Here is an 18844-nt window from a genome sequence, read left to right on the forward strand (position 1 = left end):
AGTGAGTGTAAGGCTGAGTCATACCTGAGCTCTCTACCACAAAGAGAAGAGGCTAACCCTTTTCACATGGTCTGCACATGGAGCAGGAATTCTCACTTTTCCATCACGGTACTCCAGGAGCAGCACCAAACCCAAACCCCAGCACTGGGTATGGCAACAAGCAGCAGCTCTGCTCTCTCACTGACCAATTTCTTACCCAGGACATCCAAGCCAACAAGCCGTTCTGACAGGGTGGGAACACTGCCATTCTCCTTGGTAACTCTGGGAAGACCAGGTGAATGCTATATGGAGGCTGGCAGGTCAGCATTCATCCAGGCAACCCTGTGTGGGTTTGGAGGACCCCAGGGTCCAGTTTACCATCCAACACAAAGGAGGATCTGTGTGTCCTAAGAATGCAAAAGCGCATAAACCTAAAGTATCTTGGACTTAAGATGCTACAAGTTTCACCTCTTTAGGCTATTGCCTAGGATCAAAGCAACCCAACTTGAAGACTAAACTCACTCTGTGACTAACAGAGCCATAGAGTACACCAACAGCAAGGCACAACTAAAAAGGCAGGAACTCAGCAGCTCCAGGTCCCACTTTCCATTTCCATGGCAGGATTATTACAGTGTTCTGATAAACCAAGTCTTAGCTTTGTAGTCCAAAATGAAGCTTTACACTTCAGCTAAAAACAGGCAACAGAAGAAAATAACTTCTCCCACTCAAGTGACCACCTTCTTTTCTACAGCTTCCAACCTCCCTTTTCTTTATCTGCTAGCCCAGCTGCTGCTCTCCAGATGGTAGCCTGGTGACTACCATCTGAGCAAGGTGGCAGCTGACATCTGACTTCTCCCAAAGCAACTATCATTGCTGTCCCACACAAGACAACATTCCACCACAGAAACACATCAAGCTGCATTTGCCACGAGTCTTCATATCCAGACAGTACTCCTTTAACACAGCACAAACTGGCACCTTGGTGACATTACAAAATTCCTCATTTTCATTCAAACACAAGGCAACAGCTGAAAGTGAAGAATTTATACTTTATTATACTCATTTACATAGATCAAGAGGACAGTTTCTACCACTTAGCCTAACTAACTTGTGTAGGTATTTAAGTAGAAAAAGTTACAGGCTATGATTTTGCCAAAGCATCATACTTCAGTATCTCCATTGCTGGAGATCAGACTAGACTTTTAATGGTCTCTTCCAGCTTCTCTTTATTGGCCCCAGAGAACTCCTGCACCTGTAAAAAAATATGGATTTTTAGAACTGTTGCATTTAATGCTTTGTAACATGGGCTGCAGAGTCTCCAGACACACACACCTCTTCAACTCTGCAACAATTAAATTTTTTTTCACCCCCAAAACTGGGAGTATTTTGCAGACGTTCTTGTGTTTTGTCTTCCACTCAACTGGTGCAAAAATTGGGACAAAAGTCAATCAAGAATCACTTCCAGACTACCATTGCTGGAACCTTCTACATGTAAGACACAGGAGAAAACAACTGATGCTGCACCGAGGCTTGAAGGGACTATGGAGGTCAATGCACAGCACAGGCATCTCAGAGTTGCCTTGGGTTGCTCAGGACCATCACCAATCAAATTCTAGAAGAACTGTTGCAAGTGACCTGTCCCCTGAGCCTGGCTTCTCCTGCAAGAATTGTCTTTGTTGCAACTTGCACCGCAGGAAGACAACCGCAACATTCATGTCTCAAAAACAGCAGCTCTATTTTCAAGTACCTACAAGGGGCTCAAGGTACAGAGCGGACTATGCTACAGGGCAAGAAATTGCTTGGTCAGTAACTCACCAGAGCTGCAAAGGTTACTGAAAATAAGGTGGCACACAATTAAGGTTAAGCCTATCACCTTCACAAACTGTCACATCATAATCACAATTCTTCCAGTTTCATTATGAAACTGTGGAAGTTTGCCCTGAGAAAACTGTCAAAGGTTCACTATTAGTCATGATTTGGCCTCATACTGAACAGAACTGAAGGTCACCCAACATCTGACATTTTAAGGTGCAATTCCATTGTCTTCAACCATGAAGCTTCTATCCAGGCATCTGCTTTAAAAAAGCCTACCTTCTACTTCCCTGGAAACCTAAAAGCTCAAAGATAACTCATTTAGCTCAGCAACTCCCTGGTTCAGGCAGCCAGCCATTTACAACTACCCTGAACAGGTAGCCCACGTATGCTGTCGGAGCACAGCCTGAATCCCATCACATCCATCTCTTGTAAGGGCAGGCATAAAGAGGTCTGTTCAGTCCTGACAGGGATGGGACCTCCATTTCACAGGTTACAGAGCCTCTACATAAAGACATCTAAGCAGCTGTTTCAGCCTTTGAGTGCTCAACCCCGTGTTAGAGACTTCTGTTTGGGTAGAATTCCACAGGTATGTATTCTTATGTCTGCTTGAACATGAGCTGCATCCAGAGAAGAAATACTCACCAAGTAAAGTAAAAAGTAGAGTGCTAGGCAGACAGACTAGCAGCCTTAGCCCAGACCTCTAAGTCCACTAATTTCTCATGAAGCTCTGCCTGCAAGGCTGACCTGTAGCACTAGCTCAGTTCCCTACCTGTGAATAAAAGGGCTTGCTTCATCAGTTAACTGCTAGCCCATATGACATTTGCTGTGCCACTAGGATGCACTTGCCTCCCCCATCAGGAGTGTCTTGATGTCAGCAGTCCCCTAGATGCATTACCAAGACAAAGCACGCTATGAAGTCTAACAGTTCTCAAATGTTGTGCTTGCCTGCTTCAGTTCCAAAAGCAGGGCTTACCTTTTTTCCACTCTTGTAGAACTGGAACGTTGGCATACACTTCACATCACAGTGAGTAGCGACATCCTGGAAGAGATGGGGAACAATCTTCAGCTCTCCATGTCTGAAGGATTTAGGACCTACTCACTAGCTGCCTTTTGTTTAGGTGATAGGTCAAAGCCATTACTGCTCAAAATGAAGGAAGGCTTCTGACAGGCCACCACTAACAAACTGCACAGTCATCATCTCTCTCAAGTAAGCCTGAAAGATACTCCCTTTAGCATTCCTTTAGTGCAAAATCACATTGACAGCACCTGTACTCTGTGTTTGGAAAAAAGAAACAGATCTTTGCTTCAGAGATGACTACTTGTAAGGCTCCAGAGCCCTATGGCAACTCCCATGTTTCAACATTTGACCCTGCCATATAGCAATTCCAGCAGACACTTTATTGCACTTAATTCAAGGCATGAAAGTGGGAGCAGGGCAAAGACCAGACAGATGACCAGATAGTTGCAGCCATCAGTTTTAAGAAAGATGGCATAAAAGCAGCTTAAGGCCTTAGACTAACACACCCTTCCAAAGCAGAGGGTCAGTGTTCCCAAATTACCTAACATATGCCATAGGCCTTCAAGTATACAGATAACCACAGCAAATCATTCTGCTCTGGTGTCTTAAAAAAACCCAAAACATCATTCTTCCCCGTGTAAGTGCTAAACTCTCCCTGGTTCTCAAAGCAGAAGTAATCTCTCACTTTGCTTCAGTATCTACAAGGCTTTTAAAAAAAAATTTAAAAAAAGAGAGAAGAGTTCTTCACTGTGACTTGAGTGGAACTCAAGAGCTGTTCTTTCTCAGCACCACCTTGGACCATACCTGGGCATCATCCACATCAACTTCAATGAACACCACATCACCATACTTCTCAACCAAACCCTGGAATGAAATAAGAAACAATGCAGTTAGAGTGTTTCAGGGAAACTTCCTTTAATAAAAACCAGATACATTCATATCAATTGTAAGGCTGGTGCTGCTTAGCACTCCTGGTGAAACCTGCCTTGTTACCTTAAAACAGGTATTTTTCTGACCAAAGCAAAAATTTTATTTTCTGCCCCAATAGCTGAAAGACTGTTGAAATTTCTTCAAACATACTCCCCACAGAGAAGACTCGAATATCCCAAGACACAGGTGAGAGGCCCTCTCTTAACAGCCTTCTACTCATCACCAAGACATGCTACAGCCTGTCTCGTACTTCAGCAGAAGGTAACACTGTCACCAAAACAAAGCTGGTATGATTACTGTAACTGCATAGAGAAGGATAAAAGATCCACTCTGTATCTCACCTCTTAAGGCAATACAACTGTTAGGTCTCTATAGACCTGAGATGCATTATGGCTGCAGAAGTTGTAAACCATGGTTGAGCTCCCAGATGTATCAGAGGTTAGTATATTTAACTCTATAGTCAAGTGACTTCCTCCCTTCTCCAGAAAATGCTGGCAATCACATGTGGCAAAAGGAAGTTTCCTCCATGTTACTGTAATGTACCACAGAAACATTTGTATACACCTTCAACATAGTAAAAACAGAAAGGCTACTTACATGGAAAAAGGGCTTGATCATTTTGCATGGTCCACACCAGGTGGCAGAGAAATCAACTACTACAAGCTTATCACCAGCAGACTTCAGTTCTTCCTCAAATTCAGACTACAAAAAAAGAAAAACACATTAATGATTCTCCCCTCCTTTCCAAAACAATTTAGACTAATCCTAAAGCTAGCTTGCCTTCAGCCTTAACACACTAACCATTTTGGTAGCTCTTTAAACAATTTAACTGGGGTATTTAACTGGTACCATCGTGCTTGGTATGAATTGTTTTCATCAGTGCTACTATCAGTTGATGTCCTATACTCTTCAATTACAAAATAGCACAATGCTCAGTCACCCCAATTCACTGAATTGTGAAAACAGAAGCTAGAAATTCATCTGGCCTACATGCCTCAACTCAAGCAGGTTTGTTAAGCATTACTGCCTGAATGTGATCCTTACGGACTCATTCTCTTTGTTGTCTTGACAGAAAAACATACATTTTCTTCTGTGACAGACTTCTCTCTACTGAATTTGAAAAGGACACAAACCTTTGCACACTCCTCCAGTTTGACATTAGCTGTTGATTGGACTGATGATGTTGTGGTTTTACACCATGTTTTCTAACACAACCTCAGAAAGTAGTTACATGACTTATTTTGCCAAGTGAATGAGCACACAACACCACTAGCCAAAGCAATGCTACACAAACTACACAAGTAAAATCCAATGCTTGGTGTTGCACGTTGTCACACCAATCATTTTTGGACAAGGAACTTAGAGGTCCTTACATGCCATTAACCATGTTTTCTCACCAAAAAGGTAGTGTTTTAGTAGATCTGAGAGACATAAAAAGCACTAAATGCTTGCATGCTAACAAGAGGCAAACGAGCATTCCAGCCAGAGGCAGAAAATGCTAGTCAGCTACTTCCTGACAGCATCTTTTCCAAAGCAAGTATAAGCCACTTCAACATTCCTCAACTTTGTTCTCATGGCAATGCAAGCTTCAGGAGAGCTGCTACTATAAACTTAATTTCAGATTATGCATATGAAAGTCAGCTGCCTTACTCTCCTCAGTTTAACAGACCAGAGCATTAGAGTTCTGCCAGCAACAGCTAACTAAAAGCAGCACAGTTATTTACACCAGGACTGGCTTTGCAGGGCAGGAGTTAACTAATTAATGATAGTTTCTGCAATTAGCCACAGTAAGCTGCTACTTGATTCTAGTAAGATATTGCCCCATTAAAGAGGGTCATGCAGGTGAGGAGCTGGGACTACACACAAACCGGTCACAAGTATGTTTGACAAGCCAAGCAGAGAGTCCTGCACAAACCTACGTGAAGGTCTTCATAACTTCCTGTAACTTCAACTCCACCTGGTATTACATTTCCCTGCTTAGTAACTTGATTTTTCCTTCCAAGTGCAGCCATCTTCAGCAGCACATCCTCCATATGCTGAACTCTTCCATCCCTGTATTCCCATATTCAGAAAAGCTACTGATCTTACAGCGAAGTAGACAACACCCCACACTACCTACTCTCAAATCTGAAGGAGATGGGAACAGTTAAGTTTTCCAGCCTCTTCACAGTCCCTCCACTCACACACTAACATCACACACATTCCTGTGCCCCAGTCCCAAAAGCAAAGTTCAACATCCCTGGGTGCAGCAATCTGTGCCAGCTGCTCCCTGCAACTACTTACACCACATGTTCCTCAGCCAAGCCTCACACCTGCCCACATTCAAATTTTACAACTTGTTTTTTGGTACAGCTTCTTACCCCTCCACACTGTAACACTGCTAGCTCTTTATCAACTGCACTTCCTGCACCTGCCTGTTAGAACATCCCCTCCTTACCCTTCGCCCCAACTGCATGCTGTATTTTGCATAATAATTGTTATAAAAAACAGATTATCTTTGTTAACAGATGGAGAACCTCCCACCACAAGACCATTTGGTCACACTATTATGAGATCTTACAGCTTTGTTAACCACTATTTTCTTCAACTAGTGCCTTACTGCAGGGAAACCCTTGACCAGCCACTTGGCTTTGAACATTTAACCACAACCTACCTGAGCACACAAAAGACCTCATCTTGCCTGTACAAACATGCATGCTGCATTCAGCAAGTACACTGGTAGCAACCTCTATTTCCAAGGCAAAAGGAAGAGAAAGGTTTCTAGTAATGAAAGCCTCCAGTGCATCAGGGATTCCCAACACCAGGTAATATCTCACAGTGGAGGCTACGACAACAGAGTGATGAAAGGAAATGACTACTCTCAACAATAGATGAAACAGCTTTAACTAAACCTGCCAGATGGTATGGACCTTAGTTGTACACAGGATTTCTGATACATTATCAAGTTACCCTTGAACTTGGATTAATCAACTGCCTGCTAGTGATTACCACACAATTTAATAGTTTGTGTTTTTCTTTTTTTAAATACAGATGCTAGCATGAACAGACTGAAAATTCAACTGCCTAAACTCCCTAGCAGACACCACTTCTAAAACTACCATCTGCATCTGAAGTTTTAAATTTCCAGTATTTCCTTTGACTCAGAGAGGCAACTAGTGTGAGGAGGAAAGCTTTGGTGACACCAGCTTATAACAGTTGACATACCTCATTAGCCCAAGTTACATTATGTCCCACATCTCAAGACCATGTATGTAAGCCAGCTGAAGCACTGTGCCTTCTGTCTACTAGCAGGGATATGACAGGGGCCAGTGAGGCACTCTAACAGCAGCCACTCTTCAGAAGACAGTTGGTTTTTGAAGAGGTGTGTTAGGAATGGGGCCACACCTAGATAACTGTTATGTTCACACTGCTTTACAAATGCCACTCACAGAAGCTCTTGCAGGTAGTCGTTTTCCTTTGTATTAGAAAAGAGTGCAAGCCTGCTTTACTAAAGTATAGAACTAATCCCAAAGACCCAGCTCCACTGTACTTGAATACTTTGAGTCTTGCTGACATTAAAATCTTGTTGTCAGCATGGTTATCGAGTCCACGCTCTCCATGGACAAGCAACAAAACATTACTTACTGCTTGGGGCTGGGAGGACAGTGGAAGCCTAGACCACTAAGTTAGAACAGAAGCTCCCTCCAAAGTTTGGTATACCAACTCTCCATTTTTAAGCTGTTCCAGCCTGTTACCAAAAACCTCAAATCACAGAATGGCAGGGGCTGGAAGGGACCTTTAGAAATCATCTTTGGTAGGTCCATCGAGATCAAGTCATACAGGAATGCATCCAGGTAGTTTTGAAGGCCTCCAGAGAAGGAGACTCCACATCCTCCCTGGGCAGCCTGTGCCAAGGCTCTCTCAGAGTAAAAGACTTTTCTTATGTTTAAATGGAACTTTTTCTATTCTAGCTTCATCCCATTACCCAAATCTTACTCAAAAAAAGTTTTCTTCTTCTGTCCCTCTATAAACTTAGAAGGGAGAGAGATGCAAACCAGAACAGGAATTTCAGGTTCAATCCACATGCCATTCTGTCTCCTGGACCCAAATGACAAGGTATTCCATTCACCTTACCTGCAAAGGCAGAAAGCTCCTTGAAAGTTATTTAAGCTGTGGTTGCAATAATTAGTATGCGCATGTGTCAGCTGCTAAGACCTTCAGCAGTCAGACAGTGGAAGTCTGCACCATTCCTTTCATTTATACGGACTTTCATTTATACTGACTACAGAGGAGCATACTCTAGCAGACACAGATGCCAGACAGCACCACTCATAGTCCCCTCACAATTAGATCAAACTGACACTTCAAATTTCAAGCTCAAAATTACAAGACTACCCTAACAGGATTTTTCCTGGAGCGAAAAGGTCACTTAGTCTGCAGAGAGACTTTTTTTGAGACTTGTAATTTACAGCTAACAAATACTCTTTTGTTTTTCATCAACCATGTAAGCATGCAAAAGAGCACATACTACTTCATCTCTAACAGAATGCTCTCTATATGTAGGTCTAGACTTTCTTACTATTCTGCATCGCACAACCACAAAGGTGTTTGTACTCACAGAACCATGAGGTGCCACATTAGAGTACCAAACAGGTCAGACAGCATCACAAGCAGCGAAATGTGCCTTCTTATGCCACCAGATCCTGTCATTTAAGTACAGGAACGGGCTTTAGTAATTGCTTTTAAGTCAAAAAAACTGGATTGATGTGTCTCATCAACTCCTATCCGGGAACACACCATAATTTAAGCCAATTACTACTAAGAAAGTCTCCTGGTCCTTTACTGACAGTCAGTAGCCAAAGTAAGCTCAGACTTCAAAATCAGACGAGATAAGCAACAACCTGTGATAATGTCACATTACACCACATCCCGCCTCTGGCTCTGACTCTCTGAAGCCTGGGGTGGTACAGTTATTTGTCTCCTCCCTTTGGTAGAGGCGAGCTCTCCCTTCAGCTCCCCCTCCCGCTGCAGCGAGCGGGCCGCTCCCGCCCGGGCAGCCCCACACCCGGCCTCTGCCTCACCGCACATGGCTCTCGCACCAAGCCAAGGCCTCGCTGGCGACGCCAGGAGCCGCATTTCTCCGTCGCAGCGTCTCCAGGAGCCCGCAGGCGGCCCCGCTGCGCCGGCCCGTCCCCTTCCCTCCCGGTGGAAGGCCGCGGGCCAGCGGAGGAGGCGGCGCGATGCCGGGGCCTCGCAGGCTGCCCGGGCCTCGCAGGCTGCCCGGCGCGGGGCCGCCCGCAGCCGCCGCTGAGGGAGGGTGAGGCAGGAGCGGCCCCAGCGGGAGCCAGCGGACTCACCAGGCTGCCCACGCTCTTCACCATGGCGATGGCTGAGTATGGGAGAAGCGACGGCAAGAAGGCGGCCCGAGACCTCGCTCCGCTCCGCTCTGCTGTGCTCTGCTGCTCGCTTCGGCTCAGCTCCTGCCCTCGCCACGCTCTCCAGCCGCCGCCCCGCCGGCCCCCTTATATGCCCGTGGCCGCGCCGCGCCTCACCGCGCATGCGCTTCCCCCGCCCCCAGCCCCCCCCCTCCCCGCGCCCCGCCCGGCGGAGCCGCGCAGCCCCCGCGGGCAGCCGCAGCCGGGCGGGAGAGGATGCCCGGAGCCGGCGCAAAAAGTGCAGCGTAACGATGAGCAGGAAGTGCCTGGTCCCCAGCCGGCCGCGCTCCGCAGCCCTGCTCCTCGCCGTCCTCCTCCCCGCCGCGGCGCCAGGCCCTCTGACGCGGCGTGCGGTCGCTGCCGGGAAGCAGGAGGAGGGCTGGTGCTGCCCGTCGTGCCGCGACAGCGTGGCTGCTGCGAAGCCAGAAGGCAGAGAAGGGCCAGAGCGGAGGAAGAAGTCGCGAGAGGGCTTCTTGCCTGCGTTTTTTCCTCCCCGTCCCGCTCGCCAGTCGCAGTAGAGCAGCTCTGTGTCTCGGGTTGCAGGCTTTCTGCAGCAGAGAGGCGCTGGCTGGCTGAAGCGGTGCTTGCGCGGTGTTAAACACTAAAATCAATGGAGGGAACTAGAGGCAGTGCCTGCATCTTTAGTATTTCCTCTCTTGGAGTCAGCGAGGAGCAGAGATAGGCCTTACAAAAACAATCCTTTTCAGCTCTCCCAGCGAGGGGGTGGGGGCACTGTCATGGAAGCTTCCCATTTATTTCATTTATTTCTCTCTGTTTTAGGGAGGCCCTTTATTCCGCTGAATGCGGCTGCAGCACGTCTGTCCTAGGGTGCAATTGCAAACTGTGGCTGTTGTGGCTGATCTTCCTTTGTGTTGGGCTGGTAGGATTTCACTATGGAGTATGGGGTTGCTGACCCCAGCTCCCACTACACGGGACACAGGAGACATGATGCTAGGTTTTGGGCTACTTGGTGTGTAATGGGGTGGGGCATTTCTGCAGGCTTTAGCAGCCAGGTTACCAGCATGTGGAAGATTTGCTCAGTGATGCAGCTGAGCAGAGGATGGGAAGACCTAGTAGAGGTCCTGGATAAAAAGATGCTGCTTCATTAAAAACCAAACAACAACAAAAGATGGTTTGGCTTTAGTGCAGGTGCCGATCCATCCAAATAGGATGTGCCCTGGCACATTGCTTTCCTTTGTGGTAGACACTGAAAAGGTGGTAACACCCCTCACAGCCTCAAGGCTTGCCCTACGAGATTTGTGTTGGAGATCTTATAGGTTGGAAATGTGTACTGAGAATAAGTCAGTTATTATTTTCGAAGTTTATTATGAAGTGTGTGGCTCACTGCTGCAGCAGAACCACAACAACCAGTAGTCTGTTTTCTGACACTGTGGTACCATCCCCTTTGCTCCTTTCCCTGCTTTGTGGATGCAACGTCTGTGTGCACCACGGTGGGTCGCCTCCCACCTAGCCCTTTCCAGAGCTTGGTTTGCCTGCACTTTGGATGCTGCTCTACGTCCTTCTTCCTCTGCCTGTCCCATGCCATGATCACCCTTTTTTTTTTTTGGTTTTTTTTTTTTTGGGGTGGCAATGCCAGAGGAGCTAGTATGTCTGAGGACCAGAAGCAGTTCCATGAGACCTTGGTAGTTCCTACTGCCTTTTGTTTTTTCTTCTAGCTGGTGTTTGATGCCCTTGTGCCCATGTGCCACTCTGATGCTTTGGGGAGGTGCAGCTGCTATAGCTAGCTCAGGAGAAGAAAAGAGAGAAAACCTTATCAAGCCAGTGCACCTTTCTTTGAAACCTGTTGCCAGGCAGGGTAAAATGGTAGAGAAACCTAGACTGCCCTCAAAACTTATCTCCTGAATGCTTCAGCTCAGCATGGCGCAGCTCTCATAGAAGCCAGTGCAAGAAAAGGAAGGAAACAACCCATCCAGATAATAAATTCCTTAGTGCTGCTTTCTATAGGTGAGCACGGATGGACAAACCCTTTGTGAACCATGAAGAGAGGTATTGATGTGGCCTTGTCCTCAAATCATGTCTGTGGCCATTTTCTCTCTGGTGTACTTCCAGTCAAGTCCAAGCTTAGTCATACAGCAGTTTGAAGTCCAAAATATAGCTGTGAGATTTGTGCACGATGCCTATAATAACTGGACAGTAGTATAATTTATGTGATTTGTGCTGCATTCCTATAGTGTACTAGTTACTATCGTGACAGCCCATAGTGAAAATCATACAGAGGATTTTGCTGTATGGATTTTGCCATCTAGCTGGCAAATTGGGAGGCAGAGTGGTACAGATGGGCAGCAATGACGCCTGTCAGGATGAGTAATGAGATAAGGCTTAAATTGTGGTGTCCATCTGAATGACTGAGTCAGAGCTGTGGCCTGTGGTCCCAGTGTGATGTGTCTGCAGCCTTACGTGTGCCTCTGCTGTTGGTGTTTCCTTGTTGGCAGCTGAGGGTGAGTGAACCTGCTGCACTCTGGAGATACGGATCTGCTTTCCAGGGCTTGGTTAAGTGTTTTCTGCTTTGTGACACAGTGTGTGTTGGTGGTTGGAGGAAACACCATCGAGTGGTGACACGCAAGGTGGGTTGGAGTCTGCAGCTGGACATTCCCAGGGTGGCATTGCAAAGTGTTCACCAAGGGAAAGACAGCTCTTGGAGGCAGTGGGCTCTCAGTAGTCACTTGTGTTCTGTTTTCCCATAGACATGAGGAAACATGAAAATGGGGGGGGGGGGAGGGGGGAAGAGGAAGAACAAAGGAAAAGAAAGCAAGGAACCTGGATCCACCAGCTTGTGCTAATTCTCACAAGTTAATCTCTTCAAGCTCCCGTGAGCATACCTAAGACAAACTTCTGTCCCCACAAAGTTAAGTCACCCAACCACTAAAATGTGTGATGCAGTAAAAGGGATAACTACAGGGGAAATATTATGATAGCTATGCCACAGATGGTCAGTCATGTCCAGCATTAAGCAATGGTACAGAGAGTTGCAGAGATGAGCAAGATGCTATAGGCAACAACCCCAGCACAGCTGTATCAGATTTTATTATAGGGAGGCCAGGATATTTGCCAGAGCCTTACAATAGAAATTAGGAGTGTTGCACCTGGCCCTGACACTGCAGCAAAGCATCAGCCTTTAGTTGTACTTTCCCTTTCCTTCCAGCCTGCTCTTTTGGAAGGTTTTGCTTTTGTAACTGACCTATTAAAGGTGCAATAAATATTTACTAATTAGATAGGTGTGCTTGGCGTTACATCAGCATACGTCAAGGAGCAAGAATGCTTCTCCCTTCAAAGATGAGGCACTACTGATGTAATTACCTGAAGTGTTTTGGATGCTTGGTGCAGCACATCTGGTTTAAAAGATGAGAGGAGAAGCTGAGGAAAAAAAAAAAATGAGAATAAGGATCTTGGCCACAGTTTCCATTTAACAAAGGGTTTGTGGCATCTTCTGGGTCTCTAGAAAAAAAGGAACCACTGGCACAATGTTGGCAAACATGGGAGCACTCACTTGTGCTCTTTTGTATTAAGGCACTTCAGGTCTCGTTCTAAGGGATTTACACTTGTGTAATTGCCTCAAATATCTGAAACTTAACCTGATACTTTCAGTCATCTGCCCCATGCTCATGGTCACTGTCCTTCCTCAGGGAACAAGCAGACCTGTTTTTTCCCTAGAGGACCCTGCATTTTTTTCTAGGGGATACTGCTGGATCTGTTTGTACTAGATGTCTCTCACTGTGACATGGGAACAAGATCCTTTGCAGGCAGGAGGATAAGCACCCAACAGTGTTGCAAGGTACTGTGTTGCAGAGTAGCAGCGGCCAGTGAGGAAGAGAGAAGTTCAAAGCCTGGCCAAAGCATGAAGACGAAATTTTGCACTTTGTAGTTGCTGTGCTTGCGCTGGGTGTCTGCAGAGTGGGCCATCAGGGCTGCACCAAGAGACTCCTGGTAGGAAGCAATGAGAGATTTTTGCCTTCTTGAGGCCACTGGCATTGTCGCAGTTTTTTGTCTGGGGGTCAATATGTGCTGGTTTTGTGTGATCACAGGCAAACACCTTTGTGTCATCAGAAACTGATGGTGCATATGTGGAGATGTCTTTGAGAAAGAAAGACAGGAGGAATAAGTCTCTGTGTGTGGTGTCTGCATCGAGGATGAAAGCAGGTTGGCTTCCTGGTGTGGTGGGTTGACCCTGGTGACCAGCAGGTCCCCACTAAAGCCACTGTATCACTGTCCTCCTCGACTGGACAGGGGGTAGAAAGTATAACGAAAGGCTTGTCCATTCAGTAATTACTGTCATGAGCAAAACAGGCTCACCTTTGAGACAGCATGTGACCCACAGGGGTCACAAGTCCTGACAGCAAATCCAGTCCAGTGTGGGCTCCTCTGTCCACAGATTCCCAGGTCCTGCCAGAAGCCTGCTCCAGCGTGGGCTTCCCACAGGGTCACAGCCTCCCTCAGACATCCCCCTGCTCTGGCGTGGGGTCCTCCCTGGGCTGCTCTGCTCCCTCATGGCCCCCATGGCTGCAGGGTCAGGGCCTCACCATAGGCTGTACCACAGGCTGAAGGGGTCTCTGCTCCAGGCTTGAAGCACGTCCTCCCCTTCTTCACTGACCTGGGTGTCTGCAGTGTTGTCGCTTTCACTTATTCTCACTCTTCTCAGTGGCTGCTGAGTAGCAGTATCTTTTTCTGCTTTAAGTGTGTTACCACAGAGACAATGCCATGGACCCTAAAGAGTTTGGTGTTGGCCAGCAGCATGTCTGTCTTGCACCCAGCTGGAATTGGCTCTGTCAGACGTGAGTGAAGCTTCCAGCAGCTTCTCACAGAAGCCACTCCTGTAATGGCACCCTCCCCTCCCAGAACCATGCCATGCAAACTCAATACTCCAGGGAATCAGTCCAGTACTTTTCATTCGGTGTTTGTCTGAAATGTGTGCCTGGAATTAACTAATTAAGTATTTCACCCAAGATGAGGCTACTCTTCATTGTGTGGGTAGGACCCTGTTTTCATCAGAGGATTCCCAGGAAATCCACAAGGCCCAACCAAGGACTGGCAAGTTCTGCTCAGTGTGCACCCACACAGTCTGGCAAGTCCTCTTTATTTTCTTCCTCTTAAATGCAAGTTCTGTGAATGAAATACACTGGATTGGTGTGTTATGAATGAAGTAACACTCAATCTGTCTTATAGGCAGCACACAAGATCAATGTCATGCTTGGGTGCTTTGTAAAGCAACATAGAGAAGTTGCAAGCTCTAATTATGCTTAGCTGCCCTCTAAAGCCTCATTAGCAGACAGAAAAAAAATCCATGCGCACCAGAGGTGAGCTGCTGCAGTTTCACTAAGTGTTTGCTTTGATATCCTCAAATCAAGCCTGGGTCTGGTCTCCCAGGCGAACACTCGCTGGTGCAGTGGCTTTTGTCAGCCCCTTGCAGCAGAGCAGCTTTGCTGTGCATGGGATGTGGGATGTGAGAAGGGGTATGGTGAGAACAGAGGTTCACTTCTTCATTTCACTTTGCATCACATTCAAATTACAGACTGATAACTTTTTTTTTCTTTTGAGTAACTGATACACAAGCTGTTTTGCTTTGTTCCTCTCCTCTTTCCCTCTCTTCAAGCTCTGCACAACACTCCTCCATCCCCACCTCCTGCCTTGTTTTTTCTTCATTCCTGACTTTTGGTATTTTTTTTCCTTACTCCTTGTCATGCTCTGTTTCCTTTTGTCTATAAGTAAAATACTGTGTTTCTGTGTAGCTCTGAATCTGCTTCACATGCCTCTACCTACCTGCATAACATCCAGGCGAAAAGACTCAGATGTTTGGTCTCCAACTATTTCTTCTACATAAGCCACAGAGATAATTGGAGACTTTGACCTTCATCGGTGATGCATCTGCCAGGGCTGATTTAAAAATATGTGATGTCGTTTGTACACTGAGGCCAGAGAGTTGTTCAGGGCCTTCTGAGGAGAGTGTGGGGCTCACATGCCCCCTGTCCCTCCAGCGTGCACATTCCCAGAGATGAATTTGGCCGAGGGTCCCTAAGCTCAGAGAGCTGCTATGATGCTCTGTGGGAAAGGTCAGCCCCCAAAAAACATTGAGGGGCATTGAGTCATGTTCACTGCCTTCAGAAGGGCAAGTGTGGTAATACTCTTATGATGTTTATATGGCTTTTACTTTTATTACAGAATCACACAATCTCAAGGGCTGGAAGGGACCTCGAAAGATCACCCAGTCCAACTCCCCTGCCAGAGCAGGACCACCTTGAGTAGCTCACACAGGAACTCATCCAAGTGAGTTTTGAATGTCCCCAGAGAAGGAGACTCCATAACCCATCTGGGCAGCCTGTTCCAGTGCCCTGACACTCACAATGAAGAAGTTTTCCCTTGTGTTTCTTTGGAACCTCTTATGTTCCATCTTGTACCCATAGTTCCCTGTCCTATCATTGGACACCACTGAGAAGAGCCTGGTTGCATCCTCCTGACACCCTCCCTTTGTATATTTGTAAACATTAGTGAGGTCACCCCTCAGTCTGCTCCAAGCTAAAGAGCCCCAGCTCCCTCAGCCTCTCATCATAAAGGAGATGCTCCACCCCATCATCTTTGTGGCCCTGCGCTGAACTCTCTCCAGCAGCTCCCTGTCCTTCTGGAACTGAAGGGCCCAGAACTGGACGTGGTCCAGATATTCCAGATGTGGTCACAGGAGGGTAGAGTAGAGGAGGAGGAGAACCTCTCTTGACCTACTGCGCACAGCCCTTCTAGTACACCCCAGGATGCCATTGGCCTTCTTGGCCATGAGGGTACATTGCTGGCTCATGCTCACTCTGCTGCCCACCAGGACCCCCAGCTCCCTTTCCCCTAGACTGCTCTATAACAGTTCATTCCTCAACCTGGCAACAGCCTGACCTAATATCTGGGGAGATTTTAACAGGCACAGTAAGGAGCTGGCAGCAGCATAGAAAAAAGATGATGGAAAGAGAGAGGCAAGCTGGCTTTGGGCCTCCATCTCTGGATGTCTCAGGGCCTCTACACTGTCTTACCCTTGGGTTGGTATCATGTCCCTCCTGCGTAGTAAACTTCAGAGCACAACTGCGTCTCCCCAGCAACACTTTCTGCCCTTGCACCAACAGCTGTTCCTAGGCTGGGGATTTGATGAGACACTCAAAATGGAGGTGTATGGTTGCTTCTGAGGTCCATAAAACATCAGTGTCTCATTTCTTTACCCAAAACTGTGAGTGCTCCTCCTCCTCATGCTGGCTGAAGTCAGAGGATGGTGGTGCGCAGGTATGAACCTAAGTTTGAAAAAGAAAAACAAAGTCTCTGGTTTCCTAGAGGCTGATTAACAGAAATGTAGTCCTCACTGAAGGGAGATGTGCACAAGCTGCAGTTCACAAAGGTACACATCCAGTTGTGTTTCTGTGCCTGAGGAGGTGCTGAAGAGCCTGTGTTTACACTACAGGAGTGCTCCAGCTGACTGTTTTCAAAGCAGTTGTGTTTTTGCAACTGACAATTATGTCCTGTCCATCTGCCATAAATTTTAAAGTGCAGGGATGGGTGGGAAGATGCTCACCACATCCTGGAAAAACTTAGGCTCCTTGAAGGTACCTATAATAAAGCATCTGAAAACCAGGGCAACCAAAATCGCTAGCCAGATCAAAACAAGTTGAGGACTTGTGCTGAGATGCCCTAAAGCAGACAGGAAGAAACACCACCAGCTAGCTGCCTCATGAGACTTGGATCTGCTCACTTGCCTCTTCCATGTGTTTGGAGGTGGCTGTGATTTGCACAATGTCAGGAAGGCTGGAGAAGGACCACGCAGCCAGAGCCTCAGGATGGAGGAGTCTCTCCTCTGGTATGACTTATCCATGAGCTAGCTCAAGCTGCTGAGAAATCTGAGCAGCAGAGATACTGATATGTATATGATACTGTATATCCATGCTGGTGGCAGGTGTCATTTGTTTCATAAGGCATTCTCATTCTGCTCTGTTGGAAAGGTGAACTGCTGCTGGTGCTGTCGAATGTGACAGAGGGCAAAGGATGTGACAGTGATTATCCTACAGGACTCAGACAGCCCCACCTCCAGAAAACCTCCAAATGAAAAAAAAACCCAAGAGCTTTGGGTTTTTTTGTGGGTCCACTCAGAAGTGGACCTGGACATCTACATGCATCACCCGATTCTCACAGGCAGTTAATGTTTACTACTTTTCTGTCTAATAGACAGGAACTAAACAATTCTGGTTTATTGCCATGCAATTTCTCCTCCTGGCAACACCAGAATGACTTATGAGAAGTTTCTGAGAATTGTGACATTCATTAATTGCCTTTGTGCACGCAAGGGCTGACAAGAGATGCGTCTGGATGAGGGCAACACTACTATGAACAGAAACGAATGGGATGGATACCCTTACCTCGGCTCAGGTGCCCTGCTGCAAGGATAGGCCAGAGTTCCTTCCATGGCTGCCCTGTGTCTGGTGTTGATGGATGGTGTTAGTGAAGCAGGGATTTCTGCATTTGGCTTGCCTGGGGAGTCCATCTGGGCTGGTGGGTTATAGCATGGTCATCTGCTTTCTGATACCCAGGCTTTTCACACCTGTGCCGCAGCACTGCATCCAGCAAGCATCAGTCCACAGGGACAGGTGAGACATCCTCTGCTCCAAAAAGAGGCCCCCCAGCCGTGGCCTGAGGGAAATACTGTCTCAGTCACAGCTGCTTTAAGATTTTGAGATTTTATTCACATTTGCCCAAATTCAAGTTGTAAACTTGAATCTTTCCGTGTATCTCATCAGGGGTCCTTCACTCACATTGGTCTTGTGCAGCGCCAGCGTGGCAGCCATGCTGGCTAAGCATCTTCTGTCCTAGGCTTACCCTTTAACATTTTCCTTCTAATACACTTACAGTTTCAGCTTTTTCCCAGCAGCTACAAAGTATGGAAACTTTGCAATACAGAAACTGATATAAATGCCAAAGTTTGCTTGTTTCTTTTAAGAACCAAAAGAAAAAAAGTCTGCCAGCAGGAAGTAGGGTGATGCAGCATAAAGAAATGAAATTCATTTTTTCTGTGTGGTCCCATACTCCAATTTCAACACTTGCAAGAGAGGCTGCAATAACAGTGTCCAGACACAGAGTTGGTCTAGACAGGCCAATTACTGTTTGGGAGTCCTCTGAGCTCTTAACAAGATTAAGGGCTCTCTTGATTCACTTTCCTTTCAGGATTGGAATAAAGCCCCAGTTTTCATTAACAGCCTCTAACAGAGAGCATGCTGTTATTGCAGCAAACCATTGTTTTTTTTTCCAGGGGGGAATTATGTACAAAAAGAAACAGGTCCAGTGAGGACTCTCTGCTCATGTCAGTGGAAGCCTGACTCTGTTTCCATGTGCTGTTACTTGATGGCTTTGCTTCCATTTCCTGCTGAAAATCAAGTCACTGGGAGAGATGAACCAGGCTCCTCCACCCCTACACCTCTCTAGGTGCCAGGCTTGCCAGGCATGATATTTAGGATGCTGGTTTTAGGCTGCAGTTAAGTACTGAAACTGGTGAGTCGTTGCATTATTTGGCAGCTGGTGGGAGTGGGCAGAAAGCAAGGCTGTGGTTTGCTGTTGGATTTTGGGATCCCAAGCTTGACTTGCGCCTGTTAAGACCTAGGCAAATGGACAGCTGGCTGAGGGGAATTGAAATAAGTTTGCTGAAGCAGCCAAAATGGGG

General features: G+C 46.8%; 1 protein-coding gene across 1 annotated transcript; it reads right to left on the reverse strand.

The window, feature by feature from the left end:
* Nucleotides 1-1008: 1008 nt before the first annotated feature.
* On the reverse strand, nt 1009-9268 carry LOC104552084 (thioredoxin). The gene is made up of 5 exons (XM_062018254.1): nt 9079-9268; nt 4340-4444; nt 3617-3676; nt 2768-2833; nt 1009-1231 (listed from the first exon to the last, which is right to left on the reverse strand). Exons 1-5 carry the CDS (start codon nt 9100-9102, stop codon nt 1169-1171), a joined length of 318 nt encoding a protein of 105 aa, XP_061874238.1. The 5' UTR covers nt 9103-9268; the 3' UTR covers nt 1009-1168.
* Nucleotides 9269-18844: the final 9576 nt, after the last annotated feature.

The sequence above is a fragment of the Colius striatus genome, chromosome Z, assembly GCF_028858725.1.
Source record: "Colius striatus isolate bColStr4 chromosome Z, bColStr4.1.hap1, whole genome shotgun sequence".
Lineage (NCBI taxonomy): Eukaryota > Metazoa > Chordata > Aves > Coliiformes > Coliidae > Colius > Colius striatus.